Source organism: Passer domesticus, chromosome 3, assembly GCF_036417665.1.
Source record: "Passer domesticus isolate bPasDom1 chromosome 3, bPasDom1.hap1, whole genome shotgun sequence".
In the NCBI taxonomy this organism is placed as follows: Eukaryota; Metazoa; Chordata; class Aves; order Passeriformes; family Passeridae; genus Passer; species Passer domesticus.
In genome coordinates this window covers 26,858,100-26,880,386 of record NC_087476.1, presented here as the reverse complement: position 1 = coordinate 26,880,386, position 22,287 = coordinate 26,858,100, and the positions used below count along the sequence as shown (strand labels likewise).

The 22,287-nt window shown below is 35.5% G+C and overlaps 1 protein-coding gene across 13 annotated transcripts in view; it reads right to left on the bottom strand.

Annotated features, from left to right (window-relative positions):
- Nucleotides 1-234: 234 nt before the first annotated feature.
- The window catches only part of PHF3 (PHD finger protein 3), a 51,914-nt gene continuing 29,861 nt past the window's right edge, over nucleotides 235-22,287 (bottom strand). For 12 of the 13 annotated variants that reach the window (XM_064412298.1, XM_064412287.1, XM_064412294.1 and 9 more), the window contains 12 exons: nucleotides 17,577-17,901; nucleotides 16,349-16,526; nucleotides 14,675-14,825; nucleotides 14,392-14,548; nucleotides 13,254-13,370; nucleotides 11,185-11,316; nucleotides 10,628-10,760; nucleotides 9,952-10,144; nucleotides 8,229-8,376; nucleotides 7,047-7,136; nucleotides 5,698-5,893; nucleotides 235-4,547 (listed from right to left, as the gene is read on the bottom strand). In XM_064412298.1, the coding sequence (XP_064268368.1) occupies nucleotides 2,374-4,547; nucleotides 5,698-5,893; nucleotides 7,047-7,136; nucleotides 8,229-8,376; nucleotides 9,952-10,144; nucleotides 10,628-10,760; nucleotides 11,185-11,316; nucleotides 13,254-13,370; nucleotides 14,392-14,548; nucleotides 14,675-14,825; nucleotides 16,349-16,526; nucleotides 17,577-17,901 (3,994 nt within the window). In that variant the 3' untranslated portion in view covers nucleotides 235-2,373. Of the gene's footprint in view, nucleotides 4,548-5,697; nucleotides 5,894-7,046; nucleotides 7,137-8,228; nucleotides 8,377-9,951; nucleotides 10,145-10,627; nucleotides 10,761-11,184; nucleotides 11,317-13,253; nucleotides 13,371-14,391; nucleotides 14,549-14,674; nucleotides 14,826-16,348; nucleotides 16,527-17,576; nucleotides 17,902-18,020; nucleotides 19,255-22,287 lie in introns of those variants that run through there. The other variant, XM_064412300.1, reaches the window with a different exon arrangement.

The window sequence follows — 22,287 nt, the reverse complement described above, 5'->3', positions numbered from 1 at the left end:
GAGCTGTCCCCAGATTCTTCTCTTCCAGTTTCTCTAAGTAGAGCCTTTTATAGCCATGTGGTGCTGGAGAAGGGAGCATATTTGTTCATCCTGTTCTCTCTGGGGCTTCTGGGGTACTGGCAGTTCCTCAGCAGTTCACACTGCCTTGTGTGATCTGAGCAGTGGTTCGGTGTAAAACAAGGAACAAGTAATCAGAGCGCTTCCAGCTAACACAAATGTTGGAAGGAGAGTGACTGAAGGCAATGCAGAAATAAAATCCTTTATTCCTGTAGCAGCAGGATTTATTCCCATTACACTAACTCACATCCTAGGAACAAATCCTGGAGACTTTTGCTGTTTGTTAATTTAAACACTTAACAAAACTCTCCCTCAAGAGCTGTTTTACTGTGGCTCTCTTCAGGTTTTACATACACAAGGCAGGTGGCAAAGCACTCAGCAAACTTGAAAAATGTTTACATACTCTGTTAAACAAGTTATTTCTGGTAGTTCTGGCGGAAAGCATTCAAATCCTTTCCATACAGGCAGTTGCAATTTTCACTGCTTCCAGTTTATTTTCAGAGCAGATATGGATGCACATGTGAGAGGAAGATCGCCAGTGACCATACTTTTGAATGGATCAAAAGAAAATCTTCATATGCAGAGCTGTCAATTTAAAACTTACTCCAAACATGAGAACAATGCTTTGGTGCATTTCTGTACCTACAGAACTTGGTGCAAATATTTAAACAACAAAACACATGTATATTACTACCAGATATATTCAACAGCACTACTGCTTTACAGACTATGGAATTTATTTGGAAAAGACTAATTTTATTTTAAAGATGGTTGAATGTCATTTTAAGTACTGAGAATTTTTTAATTAGTCTTCTCAACGATGAGTTGAAGAAACTTATCACTTAAAAAAAGTCTACCACCTCCTATATTCAGTGCAAGATTTTTAATTTTAGCCAATTTGACCACGAATTTACTTGCAAGGTATCCAAGTAAAAATTTACCTTAAAATATATTCATAATGAAAACTAACAATTACGATGTTGTTAAACTGGGAAGACTTTTCTTGAAAGAAGAGGCTTTTCTACAGCAAAGTGCAAAATGCTCTGTCAGCAGCATAGTAAGGTTGTGTACTCGAAGTGGAAAAACAAAACACTGAAAACCAGAACAATAAACCTCAGTTTTTCTTTATACTGTGGAATATTTTTGTTGTTTCTGACAGACTCAATAATATGCCCAGTGTATTTTAAAAAGTATTAAGAGTAGGTGATTTTGTTTTCACATTTGCATGTTGTTTGGCATTGGTGGATGGTAGCCCACAAAATACCAAGTTACCAGAAGTCCCAAGTGTACAAACACTTTTGCCCTTCTCCCCCCTCTTTGTTCTCCAAAACTCAAAACAAACTGAGCTATAAAGTGTACAACAAATGTGGAATTCTGTGATTCAGCCTTATATATTCATTTAGCCTACAGTTTCACAGCTATGAAATCAAACACACACAGTATGTGAGAAAGTTTTATCATTTTAGAATCAAAATATCCCTTAAAATATTTACATTTTACAGTAAAAAGGATAGCAAAACACAAAGTAATGTACAAGCTTAGGTATTCAAGTTTTTGAAGCATGGATAATGGTGGGAGAAATGAATTTACTACTACAAATAATTTTCAAGAATTTAGGTTAGAAATGCTTTCTTATTAAAACAAGTGCAGTTTAAAGAAATAACATTCGAGCAGCTCAGCCTTCCAATTTCTGGTCACAAACTGCTTCATATGCTTAGGAAAACCTTGAAATATAATATAACGAAATATACTTGAGTTTTTATTGTACTACTGAATAATTTAAAAAAAACCCCAAACTCTTCACACCACCAAGCATATTACATTTTGTTTAACATGTGGATTCTGAGGCTTTGCTGCAGTCTTTAAAAACAGTGCAATTTAAAAACAAGGGTATTGTATGAAAACGACCTTGAAAATTATCAGGGCATCTTAAAACAGAAGAGAGCACAAATTACCAAAGGCAGTAACTATATTGCAGACTTGACTAAAGCCAACTTCCTCAGCTAAGAAAATTCCTAAGCCTTTATTGCATATTAATAAAAAGAAACCTTTAAAATTTTGAATATACAGCAATGTAAAATTTTTAAAATATTAAACTCCTACTTCTAGCGACAGTTGGTATAATGAAAAGAAGGATGAGTATTGGTACACTGAGTGGTACCAAAACACAGACTTGTTTCTGCAAAACACCAACACAGAATAAAAAACGATGGCACAATCCTAGCAGGCTCTCTTCTTTTTTTTGTCATACAAACTTTTATGACATTACTCTAACAGTTTATTTAAATAGGATTTTAAAAGACTGCCTGCATCTTTTTACCTTTTGCTTTTAGTTCTGTCACTGTGGTCCCTATGTCTCTCTCTGTTCTTTTCACTTTCTCGTTCTCTATGCTTGTCTTTGCTTTTCTCCCTCTCCTTATCTTTTTCATGAGCCTGTTCATCACTTTTAGGCTTCTCTGTCTTTTTTTCTGGATTTCTAGTCTCTCTGGGGCTTTTTCCATCAGCAGCTCTATCACTGTGTGGGGATCGCACTCTTTCTTTGTCTCTCTGTCCTTCCTCTCTACTCTTCCGCTCTCTCTCTTTTTCCTGGTTTCTGTCTCTGCGCCTGTTTCTTTCAGAGTCTTGCTCCCAGTATTTTTCGTTGCTCCACTCTTTTTCATGTCTGTCTTTTTTTTGGTGATGGGTTTCACTGTAAAGTCTTTGTCGATCATTTTTTCCTCTAGTGAATCCTCTCTCCAAATGCTGTTCGTCTCTGCCCCAAGGATCGCTGTGGCGTCTTTCTGGTCTCCTACTGTCTTTATTCGGAAAAAAATTTTCTGGTCCCAAAAACCTTGATTGTTTGTGAGCCACTGGTAGCCCTTGTGCAATGGGTCCGGCATACTGTGGTGGCTGACCTGATAAATGAGCTACTGGTGGCCATGGCATCATCGGATTTTGAGGAAAACCAAAGCCAGGAGGAGGAAGAAGTGGAGGTGGTAAATGAGGAGGAAACCCAAACATAGGGTTGTTTTGTGGAGGGAAGTTATGAGGTGCAGGAGCCTGAAACTGAAATCCAGGTGGATTAGATTTAGAATGCTGAAAATTCTGCTGTGGAGGTCCAACAGATGGGAAGCTGCCACTTGCAATAGGGCTTGGGACTTTGGAAATAAATTCAGAACGAGAAGAGTTTTCAGTTTCAAAATGAGATGAAGTTACGGCTGGTCCCCTTCTAAATGAGTTCACTGTTTCAATGTTTTGCATCAATCCATCTTCCTGCGAGTGTTTGGTATCTTCTGCTTGTGATGCAACTGCGTTATCTGCCTTAGCTGCAGCTGAACTGAACTGTGTCTCAGTGGTTTGTGCCTCACTTTGATACAGGTTTAAGGCCCCTTCTCCAGAAAGTTGTTTATTCTCTGGTTCTCCTTGATCATTTCCTGAAGCATTTTGTCGGTCTTCATTTCTGCTAACATCTCCATCCTTGTTTTCTGAAATATTAGTCTGCTGGCTTCGTCCAGCTGCCTGTCGTGGGTCTCTTTTAAGATTAATAAATGGTGGTGATTTAGAGGTATTAGCAGTAGTACCCTCAGCAGAGCCTACATTAACATTGTTCTCACTGGGCTTTTTTCCTGAATTTGATGAGGAAGAAAAGCTGGAATTTGTGCTCCTTCTAACTTCCTGTGCAACGCTATCCTTGTCCGGTATCTGTCGCTTTGAGTCATTTTCTTTACTTTCTTCAGCTTCCTTATTCTGTGCCTGAGCAGACAAATTTGCTAAAAATGCTTCTGTGGAAACATCTGGAGGTTTTCCCTTAAGACTCAGCCCTATCAAAGAACCAGCACTTTTTGCAGAACTTGAGGTCCCTACAGCTGCTGCATCCGCAGTTGCACCAGCACTAGTGGATTCTTGAGGATCATCCAAACCAGTCTTTGCTTCACCAACTTCAGCAGTTACCTCAGCAACATCCATGGTTTCTTCTTTCAAGGTTGCCTGTTCATTTAATAATGGTATGTCTTCACTAGGACCTGCTTCTGACTTGCTGTGCTCATATGCCTGCCCTGTCGTACCCAACAGGCTTTGAAGAATATCATCCACTGGCAATGGTTTATTTGCTAGCTCCAGAGTAGAAGGCTGATTTTCCCATCCAACCAGGACTCCAGGAAGAAATCTGAGAGGCTTTGGTGGTTCATGTTTGGTACTTTCCACCAATGGTTCAATAACTGCTGGAGCATCATCTGCATTAGACTGCTGTGGTTTATTTCTCTGCTTGTGTAGCACAGTTGTGAAGGAATTAAAAAAATTATTTTCCTCTTCTTCTTCTAGTGCCAAATCATGATGTGAGACTTCAGGTTTGTTTGGCTTGCTTTTCTTCTCTGGTGGCAAGCTACTCAAGGTACTTTCAGCAGCTTCATCTGCAAAACTACTGGTAACACTTGAAACAGCAGTAATCTGCCTCTTCATCTTCTGGCGAATTATCAATCCCAGTAATAAATTTGGTCGATGTATTTCAATCCCTGTACAAAAGTGCAACAGCAATTTATCATCTCTTTGTACTTTGGTTAAAGCAATAATTTTAACAAAAATAACCCTCACATACTTAAATATACTATGAAAAGTATTAATCTTATGGCATTTGAAATTGTTCTGCTTGTCATGTTAAACATTAACAACACTTTAAAAAAAAAAAAAGTATTTCCAGTATTAAAAGTATGACTTCAAACACTGCAACTTAAGATTGGTTCAAGTAGACTATAACTTCCAAACAGAGAATATGAGATAGCTAGGACATCTAATCTCACCAGAAACAGCACAGAAGTTAAACATCAAGTAAGTCCAACCCAGCTACAACATGGTAACAGTGGTAGCAAAGCATAATAGGGGGGAAAAAAAGTAAACAGAGCACTTGCAAACAATAAGTCTCCTCATCAATTTGTGTTAGACATACTTCTTCAAAGATTTACCAAGAGCAAATTTCCGAAATGTTTCCCTCATTCCAGGAAAGGTGCTGTGTTTCAAGGCATACTATTACCCACCTCTTCACCATCTATTTTGTTCTATTTAATGCTAGAAAAATGAGTTGTAGCTCATTCTCTCTTCATTTTGGCCCTGCCTATCTCAAAAAGAAAGATCATCCACAAATTTTTATAACCAAGCTAAACTGATGTAAAGTAACTCAGGTGCACAGATCAATTGAGCGCCATTTCAGGACTTGCCCATCTATGTTTTAAACTTTCAATGTATTTTTTTTGCAAAGAACTTTGGAATACTTGAGAAAAAAGATACAAACAATTCAAATAATGAAAAACACTACTTTAAATTGAGAGTATCAATTTGGAACTTATGCCTTCTACCATAGTCCACTTGTGTGACTCAGTTTACTGACATTGAAACCTACAAAGCCTCCTGTGTTAGAATAAAGAAAGAAGATAGCAGACATAAAAAAAAGGTTGTAAACACTAATTTTTTCATCTTTGTGTATCACAATGATCTAGCAAGAGGAAATTAGTGTCTTCTCAAGGAAACTAATATAATAATACTATGGAAAACTCATTAAACATTTGAATAAACCAGCATTTTTAAATTTTATTTCCTCCTATATTTCTGTTGCCAACTTCTTTAAGTAACGTTATGATAATAAAATTCCAAATTCCAAGCTGTACTTACCAGGCCCATCAAAAGGCACAAGGTGATGAGGGACTTTATCTGAGGAACCTAAAGGGATGAGGTACAAATCTTTCACTTGCTTCATATTATTGGCCGCTACACCGTAACGTTTTCTACTGCTGAAATAGGCAAACAACAGTGCATAGGAGATCTGATCTTCTTCAGTTACTGGGGTAAAGCGAACCACGCAGATCTCCTGTTTATAAAATGAGAGGGAAAAAGATGGTCAAGAATATTTTTCTGTGAAACATTATTTTTTTTACTGACTGCTCTTTATTTAAAAGAGCAGTGCTGAGGAGTAAAACCCACGCCAAAATGGCAGAGAATAGAAGAGACAAAAGGAGCAGAAACATGGCCAAAAACAATTCAGAACTAGATAAAACAAGTAGAAAGCATTTAGTATGAAAAAATTAATTGAAGTACATGACAAAAGAGCCAATATTTTTAACAGCCAGCTAAATAACAAGTTTCTGGGAAGCTTGCCAGCTTCCAATGAATTATTCCATTCTCTACCCTTAACATTACTAGAAAGCTGTGTTTTGTAGTCTGTTGTGTCCAAGACATCCATTACTAATAGTGGAAGACCAGTATTCAGATCCCAGAATTATGCCCAAAGCCCAGCTCAGGAGCTGATGTTCTTTGAACAGCCTGGAAGATTAGACAAAACAGTCTCTGCAAAACTGAGATGGCACCTAAGCAGGCTGAAATAAAAGACTGAACTTTGTCAACGTCAGCAAAGACAAAATGCAAAATCTTGCACTTTGAGCTGGAGTAACCCCATGCACCAGGACTGGCTGGGGGACTGACTGGTTGGAAAACAGCTTGGCATAAAATGATGTGGGGATCCTGGTGAACAAGCCCAGTATGAACTGGTGATGCATCCATGCCAAGAAGGCCTACTGCAATCTGGGTGTCAGAACAGCTATTTCTTTCTATCCAGCACTTGTGAGACACCACCTGGAAAGGACTTTCAAGTTTTGGGCTCCCCAGCACAAGGACAACCAGCACACAGTGGGACAAGTCCGTCAAAGAGCCACTGAGATGGTTTTGCACAATGTAACACTACCCTATGAAAGGGTAACACTTGAGAGGTAAAGTGGTATCCAAACATTCCTGATGAGTTACTGTGTCAAACAAAGACAGGTATTCTCAAACAGCAGGTGACAGTTTAAGGTTAGGTAGGAAGAATATAAATGCCAGCAGCTGCTACCCATGCCATTCAACATAACCACGAGATATTCCTAAAGTTCACATATTTTGCAAATGTTTCAGAGAGAAAAAACCCAAGTATCTTTAGGATGACTAAGATGAATATTGAACAGCAAGTCTTTACTACGTAAAATTCTTACCTTGGTCCCTGAAGCTTTTATTTTTTCTACATAATCCCAGACAGTGTGGGGAGATATCCTCCCACCTACTTGAATACTATCAGGTAAATCCTATGAGAAAGGACAAGAGAAATGTGAATCCAAATAAATCTTGTGATATGTCCTTCATCCAGTATCTGTTTCATAAAAATTCAAAACATACTTAGTTCTTTTATTTCTTAAATTGTAATTTAAAAATATCAATAGAAGTTACAACAGAAAAAAAAATTAAATTTTGGACATTTTAGATTTTCAATACAAAGTTAATGATATGTAATAAATTAGTTATCATTCGATACTGTTCATCTATACCTTGCCAAAATTATCCTTTCTGGTAACATTAACTGCAAACACAACTGTACTGTGCTCTGGGAACACTCAAGCTATTCATCACATCACACCACAATGAGAACTCCACACCGATGTTTATAATAAACTTTCAAAATTGTCATCATGAGGCGAAAACGTAACCATGTGCATGTATACAAAGATATAAATTCTTGGATACTACTGAGTTCACTGTTCCTAAGCAAAATAAACAGACTTTCAGAAAAATATTTTTTTTTAAATAAAGTCAAAGGGTTTTGAAAAGCATATCATACTCATATAACTATCCTTTAGTATTAAGGATTACTGCATGGCCTGCACTTCCCTGAAGATCTACAGCAAAGTAAAGACAATCTTATTAACAGAAGACCTAAGTTCTTTTAATTAGAAAGCTGATGCATCCTGTGTAGCTGTCAAGAAGGAAAATTGTGCCTTCTAAGCTCTCTGATCTTTATTTTGTGACATGAAGACAACTACTATAAGCAGTTACATGCTTTTCCACTCTCTCAGACACAGAAGAGAATGTTACATAAACCTTTTCTTTCAGGGACAATTGAGTTACACAATGCAAGGTTAGGACCAGAATTGCCAACACATGGGCAAAAAATCCCCCTCTGTTACACAGGTTACTGTTATAGATGGGAATATGAACCAGAGGTTCATGTAATGAATAATGCTTGACTTACAAATATAGACTTAATCTATGTCCTCCCACAAATACTTCATTCACTACAATGATCATGCCTCACTGTCTTCCATCATTATACTAATATCAGCCTACAAGGTAAATAAGTTGGTAAAATTAATAAATTAATTCTTTTCAATAAATATAAATACCTCTGTTAAATACTCAAAGGAGCCAGAAACTGGATAAGCCTTAATAACAAATTTTGCTACTGAAGGCATATTGATAAAGCCCTTCCAGATGAAATTCAGGCGTGCCAGAAACAAACTTTCACATTCCACGGTACCAGGAGTTTCTGACCTAAAAAAAGGACAAACGAAAAGGCCACTCAGTTTACAGCATGATATATCAGTGTAAATCCTAATTTTTCTTTATCATAGAAATATAGTATTATCAAGAATTTTCTTTTTCAGTTAAGCATACTGAAGCGTCAACAAAAAAGACAGGCAGACAACCACGTTTCTTATCTTCCAGTAGAGTAGCTCTATGGTACAGGAATAGTCAGACGAGCAGCACATTAGTTCCGTAGTCAGTATTTTTTAAAAACAGAGATGTTGTTTAGTCTGAGAACTATCAAATGCTATACTCAAGAGGACACAAATGCATACAGGTACTGCAGAGCCAGAGAGATGTTCCCCTGCCACAAGTAAAAGATGAAAACACACTGCCTGCTGGCCTATACCGCTTTCCTAATTCCTACATTTTGTGCCACCACTGTCTGTCCACCAGCTAAATGCCTGTGTCACCCTACTCTCTCCTTGCACCATGAGCTGGCTCCTCGTGTCTTCTCATCTATGCATCACTTCCACAACCTCTGTGAGTCCCTCCTCCTAATTCCACATGTAAAAAACTGGTTTTCCTGCCTTTGAAAAAAAGCCTTAGTTTTGTCAACAAAGCAGCTGAAGAAATTAATGGGATGACTTAAATAATTTCACAGGAGAATGTTTCTCAACCTGAGAGTTTCCCTATGATAAAGACTACACATTTCAACATGCTGCTATCAAAATATTCTAGGCGCGCTATTAGCAGTTTTAAGCTGCCCAGTAGTACCAGATGTTGTGCTGTTACAGTAACACTGTGACCTATCTATTTCTGTCTACACTGGAAATTACCTTGAACTTGCTGTAAGCTATTAAAAAACCAAAGTTCATTATCCTTGGTAAAAGACCACACTGTCCTGATAAAGACAAAATTTCAGCATGAACTCTGGTCAATTCTAAACAATTGGGAGTGGACGTTTTTCTCGAAAAGCCTCTCTCACACCAGAAAGAAACAGCCTCATAAACAGCAATTTCATTTCTAGCGAGTAGCTGAGTGGAAGAAAATGAAGAGAGAGCTGACAGCAAATACAGCAAAACATCAAACAAGCTGCTGTTATGCTGTTACCTGCCATTTCTAGAAAAGCACTACTTTGGAATTTGAAACTAGCCTGATTTATCAGTGTAAATGCTCTGTTTAGAGCAATATCAAATTCCCTGAATTTATATATACGCACATACAAAGACATGCTTATTTAAATGCAGCACTATATATACACTATGTGCCTTAACAGCAAAAGACAATATGAAATTTAGATACTGATTTTTTGTAATATGAACTGTTTTTAAACCTTGCTGCACCAGAAAATACTGGCTTTTCGGGAAAAGTAAACTATGTGGTAATTAGAAGTTTGCAATCACAACAATATATGTAGTGTTATGTATATAAATGAACAGTGTTTACTTCAGCAGAGAACTCCATTCTAAAAAGGTGTACAACTTCAAGTACCCAAATGGATTAATGGAACGTGATTAAAAACGTAGCTTTAGACATAATAGCTAAACAAGATTAATAATGTCTTTCATTTAAAAATACTGTTTCTACAGCTTATATTACTTTGGGAGAGGTGTGAATGACTTTGATGAGTCTTGCTTATCATCTTCCAGTAATTCTGAAGCTAAAATACTTGATGTGGAGGAGAGTGCATCTGCAATGCTCTCTGCTTCATTGTCAGACTGCTTCCGTGCAACCCCAACAGACACCTTCACCTTCTTCCCTGACAGATCATCAGTAGGTGGTGCCATTCGGCCTGCAGAAAGGAAGCAAAACAGGTTTCATTTTTTATTAAAGAAACAAAAAGAGGACTTCCTCTGAACATAGAAAAGACACACCAAAAATACTACATACTGCCACTGAAGTGGGATAGGACACATATTTTACACATGTTTATACCCTGTATAAATTATTACATTGTTTATGTTTATACAGTACTAAACACAATTTTGCCACTATGATGGCATAGAATAAAGAAATGAGGAATCAACGGTAGTATGTACATCCACCATAGGGATTGCACTCTCTGAAGCTGTTTTTTTAAAGACAAGTTTATGCCAATAGACTATCCTTTTAATAGTCTCTTTTGTAAATTATGAAGTAAAACATTCCTTCCACAACTTCATCAGCAAGCTAAGTAAAAACCCACATTTATTTAAATTCTTGAGGTATATTGAGATTTATGACTGAAAATTATAGAAGTACCATCTATTTATTTTCATGTGCTTTCCCAAATTACCTATGCAGATTTTGCAGTTTAGATCGAAGAGATGATTTTTATGTTGACTTGTGGTGTCCGGAGATGCAGATTCATTTATTTCTTTATCCTTTTCAGCTTCTTCTGACTTCTCAAACAATTTTGTATTAGGTTCCTAAGAAAGTCAAACACATTTCAGTTAGGGTTTTTTAATCCCTCTGTTAATATTCCTAACATTGTTTATTATTTTATAGCATTTTCCTCCCTTCAGACATAAAGCTCTTCCTTCAGCTACACAGCCTAAAATTCTATCAAAAAGTCTTCAAATTCATTAAAATAACTATTTGGTATTCTCAAATATATTCAGATACCATTCAGAATATTTTCTAATTTCTGCTACTACCAGAATTCATCATACAGACACAGACACAACATAGAAGGAAAGAAACCAACAAAATCACCAGGCCAAGAAGTCAGTTAAGATAAAATAAAAAGTATCAGATAATTATAGACTTGAACAACAGAATCATAAACAAAACACCTCACAACCATATTGCCTATGTACTAAACACACTGTAATGCCATGCTTTCTTTTCTACCTGAATTTCCATTACTTCCTCTTGTTCTTTCATTGGTGTCTCACTTTCAATTTCTATTTCTCCTTTGTGAGTAATTTTTGTGATAGGTCTTCTTTCAACCTCCCTCTGCTCTTTCTCAATCATTTCAATTGTCTGTGAAAACAAGTAGCTATGTGTAATTATTCCCATGCAGTAAAATTTGAAAATTCAGAAATATAAGAGAGAACAGTACTGCAATTCAGAAACCCTCTAGGAAGAAAAGTAATACATTCTTATTTTGCAATTGTCAAGTAGTTTCATAAAAAGCAAACATGGAAGCAGCCTGTCTAACTTCTCCTACAGCATAGCAGCAAGTACTTACCAGGCATGCATTTAAATAAGTTATAAAGCAAACCTTCAACACTGAATTAAAATACCAGTAATTCTGATTTCCCAAGAGCTAAAGAAAAAAAATACTTCGATTATTTTCCTGTAACAGGATATAAATATGTACAAATTTGTATTATTTTTCAACATTTTGGTTTTTAGTACATAAACCTAATGCTTTACCTCAAGAAAAAACTTAAAGATAGTTTTAAAAGTAATGGAGATACTAATTCCGATAGCACTGCTGCTTTGCTTTCTTGCAATAAAATAAAATATAAACCATTATTTCTAATATTGCCTCTTAAAGTACATTTCCATTTCTTACACCAGGAAGGGGTTGTGTTGGCTGTGCCAAATATCTCAAGCCTAATTTACTAAGGAAACAAGAATTCTATGATTGCTTTATCTGTCTGAAAAATATCAACATACTTTTGAACATCCTGGGGAAATAAAAAAAAAATTATTAAGTAGCAGTCTCAATGCCTTGCTTAAATATTAACATGAAAAATATGGTCAAGTGATCGCTATTTGTTTTACATGTTTCTAGAAATTTTGAAGCATTTCTCTGAAATAATTAGGAGCCTTCAGCAATTTTTTGAGCAGCATACATTTTTTGGGAAGATATTTCTCATAGCAATGAAATTTTATTTTGCATGGTCTCTTTTCAGAATTTCACTGATGTTTATAAAAATAAAAGTAAAAAAGTTCCACTACAAAAGATAGGCTTTGGATAGATACAGAATAAACAAACTTTTCATTCTTTCTAGGCCTTTGAAACAAGATAATCAACAAGTGTTTTTCCACAGAAAGTAGCAAAAAGTTGTAATTCATAAACAGGTCTAGCCACAATGTGCAATGACAAGGACAAAACACAGGAATAACTACTATTGCAAAGCACACTGCAGTTTCTAAAACAGCATCCCACTCTACTATTAGTTATACCAAACATTTATTCTGAGCACACAGATGAATTTACAATACCCAAACATCATGCTTTTAGGTTTTATAATGTGGAATATAAATACCAAAGATCCTGTCAACATTAAATCCAGATTTTGTAAACTATAAAATTTTTAATGGCCATTTCTAAGCAGCTGCAATTATCGTCAGACTAAATGCCCAACAAATAAATGGAGCAATGTCTAACAAAAAGGAATTTTCTATCAAAATAATAGAGGTCCTCTTAGTAAACTTCCTACACTTTCTTGGGTTTCTTTTGCTGCCTGTTTTTTTTGTTCGTTGTCCCTTTAGGCTGCTTTTCCAACTGGCAGATCAGGTCTTCAGCTATGGATTTACTTCTTGGGGACTGATTTGTAATGCTTCAGCAGTAAGTTAGAAACAACACCAGTTCACTCTGGTTTGGTTTGTCCAATATCTGTTTCTCCTTTAAGAAACTGATGTTTCTAAAGCTCCAGCAACAGCTTTAAAATCTTGTGGAAAATAAGGACAAAGAAGCCTTCTTTGAGACAGAAAGAAGAAACAGCCAGCAGCAACAAAGTTGCAAGGCAAAGGAAAGTGCACAGTTTCCTCCCCTCAGGAACTGACTACAGTCCTTTCACTTCTGTCCTATCAACATCTTTGGGTTTTGAGTACTGAATTTATTACAGAGATCCTCCTGCTCGGTTGCAACATCCATTCTGCTCTTTCTGCATACACTTAACCTGAAAACAGAAGTTACACATGCTTAGGCTGTCAAATAAGCAACGTAAATTGACAAATCTCACATGTCTGTTTTCTCTCTGTCTCCATGCAGCCAGCTCTTTGGAAGCGAGTTCTTCTGGGCTCATTTTTATTAGATGATCTGGAGTAACCTCTCCTTTCAGTACTTTCTTAAATAGTATCTAGAAGAAAGAAGAAAAGTAACTGTTGCTATCAAGACAAAAATAGTTCGCAGCAGGAAATAAATTAGAGAAGTAACATGCAACACACTCTGTACAGCTAAATGGAGTGTGTGGGTTTGTAATTATCTCCAGGAAGAAGTACTAGACTTGATACATAAAAAGCTTAATTCCAGAGATCTATTTATTCTACATAACAATGTATCTACATATACCCTTAATGATTAAATGTATAATTAACTGCTGCTTCAAAGGAGTAAGAGTTTATGCCCACTGCAGCAGTAACTCAATTCACTGTTTTTGTTTTTAAAGGTGCAAATCCTCTGCATTACACAACAAAGAGAAGAAGCCATCAAAGAACGTATCTGTGCTTCTTGACTAAATGAAATCCTAGGGTAAAAAACAAGACAACCAACTACTTTAGCAGTATCAGCAAACAGTAGTTAACTGTAAGATAAAAGTTAAGATAGAGGTTCTCACAACTGGCTAACTGTAATGGCAAAATACTACAAACAAAGTAACTTGATCGAATAACTGATACAGGACAAAAGGCAGAAGCTGAGGAGGTATGATGTTAAAATAATGGGCTCATAGAAAGCAGAACAGAGAGTGAAGACCAAGCTTGAGAAATCTGGGTGTCAAAAAGCAGAGTCAGGAGATCCTGGACAGAAAAACAGTAGGTGTAGTAAACAGCAAAGAATTATGGGGGAGACAGGAATATCTAAATAACGTATCAGCAGTAAAGAGAAACAAAAACTAGGCAAGCTATATCTACTACAGTTTGAAACCAAACAAAAAAAAACTGTATGCTGGGAGCAAGTAGTTGGAGAATTAATGATGGGGAAGAACGCAGAGGACATTCAGTGCCCAAAGAACAAACAACATCAAAAAACTACGGACACCAAAAAAACCCAAACTGGTTAAACTGCAGGAGGATTGATAATGTTCCTAGACTGAAGACTGTTCCTTTAATCTACAACAAATCAAGGATTTCTGCAAAGGACAACAGACTAATCACACATACATTATTTTTAGGATCTTTGAGATTGAACATTAAACTCCTGTATTTGTTCTTATACTTCGCATCAGTGTCTCGAAAAAAAGAAAATAGCTCTCTTTCAATCCTTGTGGCAACTTTTGCTGCTCTCTCTTCAGGAATCTTTAAACTGGAGTCTGTCAATCTGTAAGAGAATAAAATGGAAAAAATTACAAAATGCATCCAAATAATTAACAGTTTTTCCTTTGCCTTCCAAAGGAAACTATTTATAAATACAAATTAATAATTTAATTTCTTAATATATCTTTACCTTTTCATAAGAATTTCCTTAAGAGATTGCTTAACGCTTTGTCTTATCTGATCAGCAGAAGGCTTGGAAGCTGGCACAGCTGGCAGGTGTGTTGCACTAATGGATCCCTTCTCATTTTTCTTTTTCTTAATTTCTTGTTTCTCATGCACACCTATCAAAACACAGTTAAAAATTGGAAAATACTCAAGTAGGTTTATTTAGAAACTTTTGCTACTGATGGAATTATTTTAATGAAATTTTATTTTTAAACTGCTAAGAATTGATCCTCAAGAAGGACTGGACCGCTAGGATGGATGGTTTGTGTTTGGTTGGGGTTTTTTTCTTCTTTGGTTTGGATTTTATGTTACTTAGATTAATCCAGAACAAAAACTTCCTTAGCAGAAACAGGGAGTTTGCCCTTTGATTTGCAGTATTTTCATTTACTCTAAATTAAGATGACCAGTGCTCATTAGCTTGATCTTAAGTATGGTTTTTGACTCTAAGTTTTGTAACAGCATAGATTCCTTTTTCAATGAATAAACTAAGAAATAATATAGTATGAAGCCCATATAGGCACAATAAGCCTTTAAAATACCATTTTACATTAAACTTAGCATTTCTGCATCTGTTAGTCATCAAAATTATTTCAATTATAATAATCTCATCTTCTGATTCAGGTAACACTCAAGGTCATTATAAGGTTTGTGTCATAAATAATTCAAATAATGGATAAGTCTAATCAAACTAAAATCATTAAAGAAAAAATTACTGATTTTCAGAGAGTCAACTGAAAGCTCATTTGTGTCAGCATGTGAACATGTCACTAATTTTGAGCAGCACCCTTCAATTCAGGGAAGAAATGGGAACTAAGTAATATTATTTTTTTCAGTTTATATTCAGAAAAAAACCCAACAAATTGAAGACTGATAAAGATTTCTAGAATGCCTCAGCACTGGCAAAAGACCAGAATAGCTAAGTTATTTATTTTTAAACAAAAATTCAAAGCTTGAGTTTCAGAGTAAAAGACACAGTTCTCACATGAAATCTCACTTGCTTTGCTGCTGAGATTTCAATCCCAAATAACAACAACTTCACATTATAATGACCTTAGAAGAAAAATACTTCCTGGATGGCAGCTGGGGAGAGGACAAAGGTTGCTGGGAGGGTAAATATGTCCCTTCAACCTTTCAAATGAAGTTTATATGAAAATCTGATGACATAGCAAGTAAAATAATTCCTCTGAAATGAGTTGACAAAATTGTCAATTTGTTAATTATTATCAAAATACATCAGTAAGTCAAAATATAATTTATACAGCAATTAAACCAGTTTTATGTATCCAAAGCATTTCATAGTATTTTACGGAAGAGTATTTCAAAGTCTCATACAATGTAAAATAAAGTTTAATACAGAGATGTCTATGTACTTTTTCTCCCACTTTTGATCATGTGAGCATCCTCTACTATTGAAACAGGAAACACACGTCTACCTAGGACACATCTACCTACTAAATAAAACTGAAAAAGAAATGAGAAATAAAGATCATAAATGTTATGGAAACAAACAGCTCTTCAGATCATCATCAGGTCCACTATGGAACACAATTTGAAAAACTGATGTTATAAAGAAAGGTATCATCCTTCACAGTACACAGATGTGAACTGCAGCCTGGAGGACATCCCCAAACCTTGGTACCTGATTTTGTGGACCTTTCCACTGTACTAAGGGATTCTTTAGTTATTTTTTCATTTTTATCTTCAGGGGACCGTCGAGGAGTTGCAGTAGTTTGTGATCCCTTCCGAGCAGGAACATGCTGCCCTTTTTTAGTATCTGAGTCTCTGGACTCTGGTAAATTCTTCCCATCCCCAGATTCCTGAAAGAAACATTTACACATCTTAGCATGCTACTGAATGCTACAATTAACCTCTACGTAATTACCACCTATTTTTCCCATTTTTTCCTTTTTACACTGTACCATGTATCCCCTGGATGTGTCACCATATCGTTTTCTAAAGAATTACTGAACAATATCCCAAATTACTGCCAAGCATTGCTTAACAATCTCTTTTAAATATTGGCTCAAGATACAGCACAGACAATTTGCATTTAAGCTCTGTGCTGACAACCATTAAGTTTGAAGTTATTTTAAAAGGTCAGGGATACTGATGAACATCCCTTAACCAGTTTTAGCTACATAGATCACTGATGTTTAGAAAGCATATGTAAATTAAAATTAAAAAGAACAGTTTACACTCCAGAATTTCAATACTACTACTCAGAAATAACACAGGCTTACTGATGATTATGTCATCATGAATATGACATTATATACTAACAAACTAAAGAATTGTCTCAATAGTCTTTGTAAATTATCCTTTGGTTAGTAAAATTAGACATAAAAAAGTAGAAAAACCCCAATCAAAGCACTAACCATTCCTTTCTATATACCATCTGAAATAAAAGCAATCAAAACTAAAATACTGTTGTATTGTTTCCTACTGTTTATCTGAAGCTTGTAACACAGCAAATTGACAGATGTCCTATAATATGTTTAGGAATCTGAAAGAAATATGCATTAGGTTCTTCACCATTTCTTTCTACACCTGTATATATATAAACCTATATATATACATATATATATATAGGTTTATATACACATACAGGAGTAGACCTTCAACGATATTTATGTGTCACTTCCAACTCAGGATGTTCTATACGCATATGATGTGAACATATCCCTGCTCAGTATAAGAAGAGTTTAGCAATACCCTCTTGAAAGAGTCAAGCTACTTAAAAAGTAACTTTGGAAATAATTTAGATTCACAAAGATTTCTGAAACATGGTCTATTAATTGGCAATGGCACAGACAGAAACCTTACAACCCCAGTAATTAAGAGAACTTCAAACATTAAATAAGACTCACCCGTCTGAAGATTTTGACTTTGTGCTTCCCAGTGTCCTCTGTTGGCTTTGTTTTTTCAGTCGTTGTATTTAGATTACAAATAGGTGTTTGCTTTGACACCCCCACTTTTTCACACTCAATTACTTTTTCTTCTTTATGTTCAAGTTTCACTTGAGTATCTGGTACATTTTGATCAAAACATTCCATTTTTTTGTCTTCTTCAGCACAGCACTTCACACATACATACTCTTTATCTTCCTCACCCATCTGCTGTGCTTGAGAAAGGCTCAGTCCAACACAATCACCATGAAACCAATCATCACATCTACCACAACCTACCATAAACCTGAAAACAAAGTAAAATATAAGTCAGTGAAAACTGTGAAAGACTATGAAAGATACTGCACCTTCAGAAGGATATATCGTAACCATTTTGATTTGTGCATCTCAATTATTTGTTCTTACCCAGTAAGTGATTTTCTTTGGTGCTTTACATCCATCTCCAGCCTTACAACATGGTATGATCTTCCCAAGAGGTATTTTTTTTTAACTTTTTGCTTCTTACAGTAGTCCAAGAGACTATCAAACTTCACTGTGTTTGTGTAACTTGCTTCCAAATCCTACCACGCTTCTTTTCAGATTACTATAAAAGTTCTTATGAATGTTAAAAACCAAAACCAAAAATCCAGCAATTCTCAGAAACAGTAAATTTGATTGAAAATATGGGAAAATTTTTCTTGCAAGATAATATCCTTGCTTGCCTACAAATATGATTGTCATCATTCATCACAAACCCATCAGCAGCTGCAATCTTCCACAGCAGTATGAGGTGTTTTGACAAACACAATGGGCATATCAACCTATTCTAAATTAGTTGGTTTTTTATATCTCATTCCTTAGACCATCACTACTAAATTATTTCTAGAAAGTTGCTTTTCATTCGCTTTACTGCTGAAGATGGGGCCAGGAGTTTGGCTTCCAAAACCACCTGTCCAGCTTGCAGTGACTGTTTTCTTTTAAACATGGTACACACTTCTGCGCTACTCAGCCATTTTATTCAGAGCTAAGTTATTTAAAGAATGCTTCAAACACTAAAAGACAGTCATTTTAAAGGACACCCTTCAATTCACAACTCACTTAACTGCATTATTTTAAAAGCAGAATCAATTTTAGATACAGACAGTACTTTCAAAGCATTGTGAAGATCACCTGGTCTAAAATAAAAGCATAATTTCTGACTGTTTTGAGGAAGCATTTTGAAAACTTCATCAGGTATGACGAACACCTAATCGCACTGATAGGTACAATTTCCAGTTCAAGTATTTGGGAATGATGTGGAATTTCAAAGTTTCTCAGGCTAAAAACCAACTAGTCTCTTCAGGAGACTTAGGTGGTAGGAATTATTTTTTAAAAATAATGAACCCAGCACCAAGGAACAGCTTTCAAAGGATGTAGGAAGATCTCTTGCGATATCCATTTACATTCTCTTTCCCCTTTCATGTTTTTGATGGGGCAGGGAGCAGGGGGGATTGCTCATTGTTTTTCATTTGTTTGTTGGGGGTTTTTTTTGTTTAATTTTTATTTCTTCTTTTCATTTTGTTTTATACTTACATAAACTATATTCAAGATATGTACCTTAACATATAGTCCAGATGAAGAAAATCCAAAAAGAATGTAAGTGTATTAAACAAAGTACGAGTTCTTTGGTAACACTAAAAAATTATTTACTGAATTCCTACGTTTTGAATTTCATAGAAGACATACCTGACTTAGAAAAAGTAATTCATGACAACTTGGTTGTTTCAGCAATATATTTAACAGCTAAACACGCTGACCTGCAAACCCTATTTCTTTAACCTAATATCTTATAGATCCCTTCCATAAGGTGATTCTAAGCAAAATGATACCTAACTTAGGTATGCCCCCACTCAGGCTAGGATCTGCTATCTGCTGACTTACCTACTTGGTAGAACCATATAAACATTACAGGATGTGCTTAGAGCAACTCTCATTCTCCAGAACTGTAAATGAATGTTCCAGGTGGCTTCATTCAGGTATTGTATTCAAACTACTGTTACCTCAGAGATGAAAGGTCTTATTAACAGCAAACATTTGAAACAAAAGAAAAACACGTCATTATGTTCTGTCCCTCCCTACTCAAAATATGTCAGGATTAGATTCTGCTGAAGAAAATATTATTTTGATGCAAAATGAGTCTGAGAAGTTTTAGAGGTCCATTAGATTGAGAAAAAGCCTATGATGATGTTTGCTAGATTTGAAGAAACTGGTTTTTAAACTCATTTGGGAAGAAAAGTATTTTCTTATTTTGAATTTTTTTTTGAGCTGCAAGTACATTAATAGTATTACTTGTCACTAGCAAACAGCATCTGCCCATCTACTTCATAATTTTAATTAGAAAGGCAGAGGTTCCTTCATGTTTTGTCAGTATCTCAATCTTTTCAGATTCATATTCCAGCAAGTTGCAAAAACAAGACAGGTAATGTTAGGGCACAATTACTTCTGATGGTCTCAGCAGAGTAATACCACAGCATTTATAGACACAACAGAAAAACAAGAAAGAAGTGACAGGACTGCAACACAAAGCTCACTGCTCCTTTCTGAGTGCTTGGAGCCAAACATGCATGGGCAGAAAATATAAGGTGAGTGCCTATTTCATAACTGCAAGGGTCCACAGTGGGTGCTTTACACAGAACACATCTTGTACCACTGCAATAAAACAGTAGTAAAGCTTTGGGAACAATGAAACTGGTTACAAAAATTCCCCATGTGAGACTTTCTGCAAAAGCTGCAATAAAGTCAAACCACACAGCCAAAGTATCATGCTTAAAGGGTGTTCTGGTGTCTTAAGGAATTAATGCCTGTGGTTCAAAAAAAAAAAAAGGAAAACAAGAATACACCATCATGACACCACACTGCTATTAATTGAATTTTTATTAAAATATATGTATTTTTTTCCTCAGTTTGTAAATTCATGCATTGGAGACTAACTTGCTATATGAGGAAGACAGATTGTAGCATTCACTAACCAAAACAAACTTTTGATTCATATTTAGAAAATGGATATTTGCTGAAGAGATTAAACTAAAATACACAAGATGCTGCACACCTTCAACTTTAAACTGACAGCACATGGGATTTTTCAGCTTAGCTCACACATATTAAGGTGGGTAATAGAGATGGTGTGTAAGTAAGGCACCAGGATAGGTATCCAGTATTAAATCTTTATTTTCAGGTCTACGAAATAAATAATAAAAATTTTAAGTCAAAAAACCCTACAATGAATTCAGCTCAGAGAAGATAATTTTTGCTAGGACTGCACACCGAGAGAGAGGTCATTCAAGCATACTACTGAAGATGGAAGATTCATTTGACTTCATTCCAGTCTTCACAACAAGGTTTCAGTTACACTGTATTTTAACACACACAACAAAACTTCAAAATTCAGGATTCAGAAACCAAGACTACAAAAAGAATTGTAGGAAATATTGACGCCTGTTCAATGCAACACAATGTATTGTTTACAGTTGTTTTGCTTAAACCTAGTTATACGAAATGGTAATCAAAATACTGGTGTTGCCTGCCTAAAAAAACTTCACTATTTCTACTAATTGGGACTTTTTTTCCACACTAGTCAAATGCAAGACTGCAACTTTTGAGGCTGGGAGAGAACATACTGATTTTGATATTGGTAATTTAGATAATCCTTTTGACCATATGGCCACTTCTACATCTCTGCCTGTTTCGCTCATCTGCACACAAAATAACTATGATTTGTAGCAATTATGATTAGGTAATGGGCAATGTTCAAACTAAATAGAGGAGTCAAGAAAAACTGAAGCCTGGTTTGAAGGCTCAAGGATGTCCTTTTGCACAGTTGTTATTTTTGACTGAAGCAGTTCTGGTATCTTGGACTAGAGTAAAACATCAAAGTTTCTGACTGCAGATTGCTTCAAATCTGAAGTGCAGGACTTTTACCCATGTTGTAAGGCTGGATTGGAAGATGTAAAGCTGAAAGAGAAAGAAAAGTATATTTTAAAATATTAAATCATGTCACATTTAATGAAAGACTTGTTTTCATTGGACTTTAATATAAAAATATTTTTTGGAAGAAAAAATTTTAAAAAAACTGACAGGTGACAGCACACAATACTATAGCACATTGGGACTTCTGCATAGAGTATGCTAAAGTTTCATTCCTTTAAAGAATTCCCTTGGTAGTCCACATGTCAGCATAAAAAGAGACACATTAAAATCAGAAAGTAACAGATGAAACATAAAAATAGACAGAATAATTAATACAAACCTGCCATGATCTCTCTTAGGATTGAAATACCTCTTTTGGTGTGTTATTTGTAATAAATTAAACTCATTTGTTAGATGAAAAACTCAAGACAATTTATTTTCTAAATATATGGACCACATTTTAAAATTACCCTCATATATTCAAGTTATGTAACAGCAGCAAGTTTCCAGAGAAAAGCATTACTGTAAAATGGGCAGAAACCACCTTACTCATAAAACAGCTTTTTATTGTAAAGCTATACTTGAGTAAAGCAAAATAAAAATCAGGACCTGTCAAGAGTTATTCATCAGTGTGGGACAGTAATCAGCATTTTAAGATTAATTAATAATGCATTGCCACAGAAAATCATATAGTTTTGAAACAACTGCTTCTCTGTAATCCTTCATGTTTGTGGTACATAGCAATTGG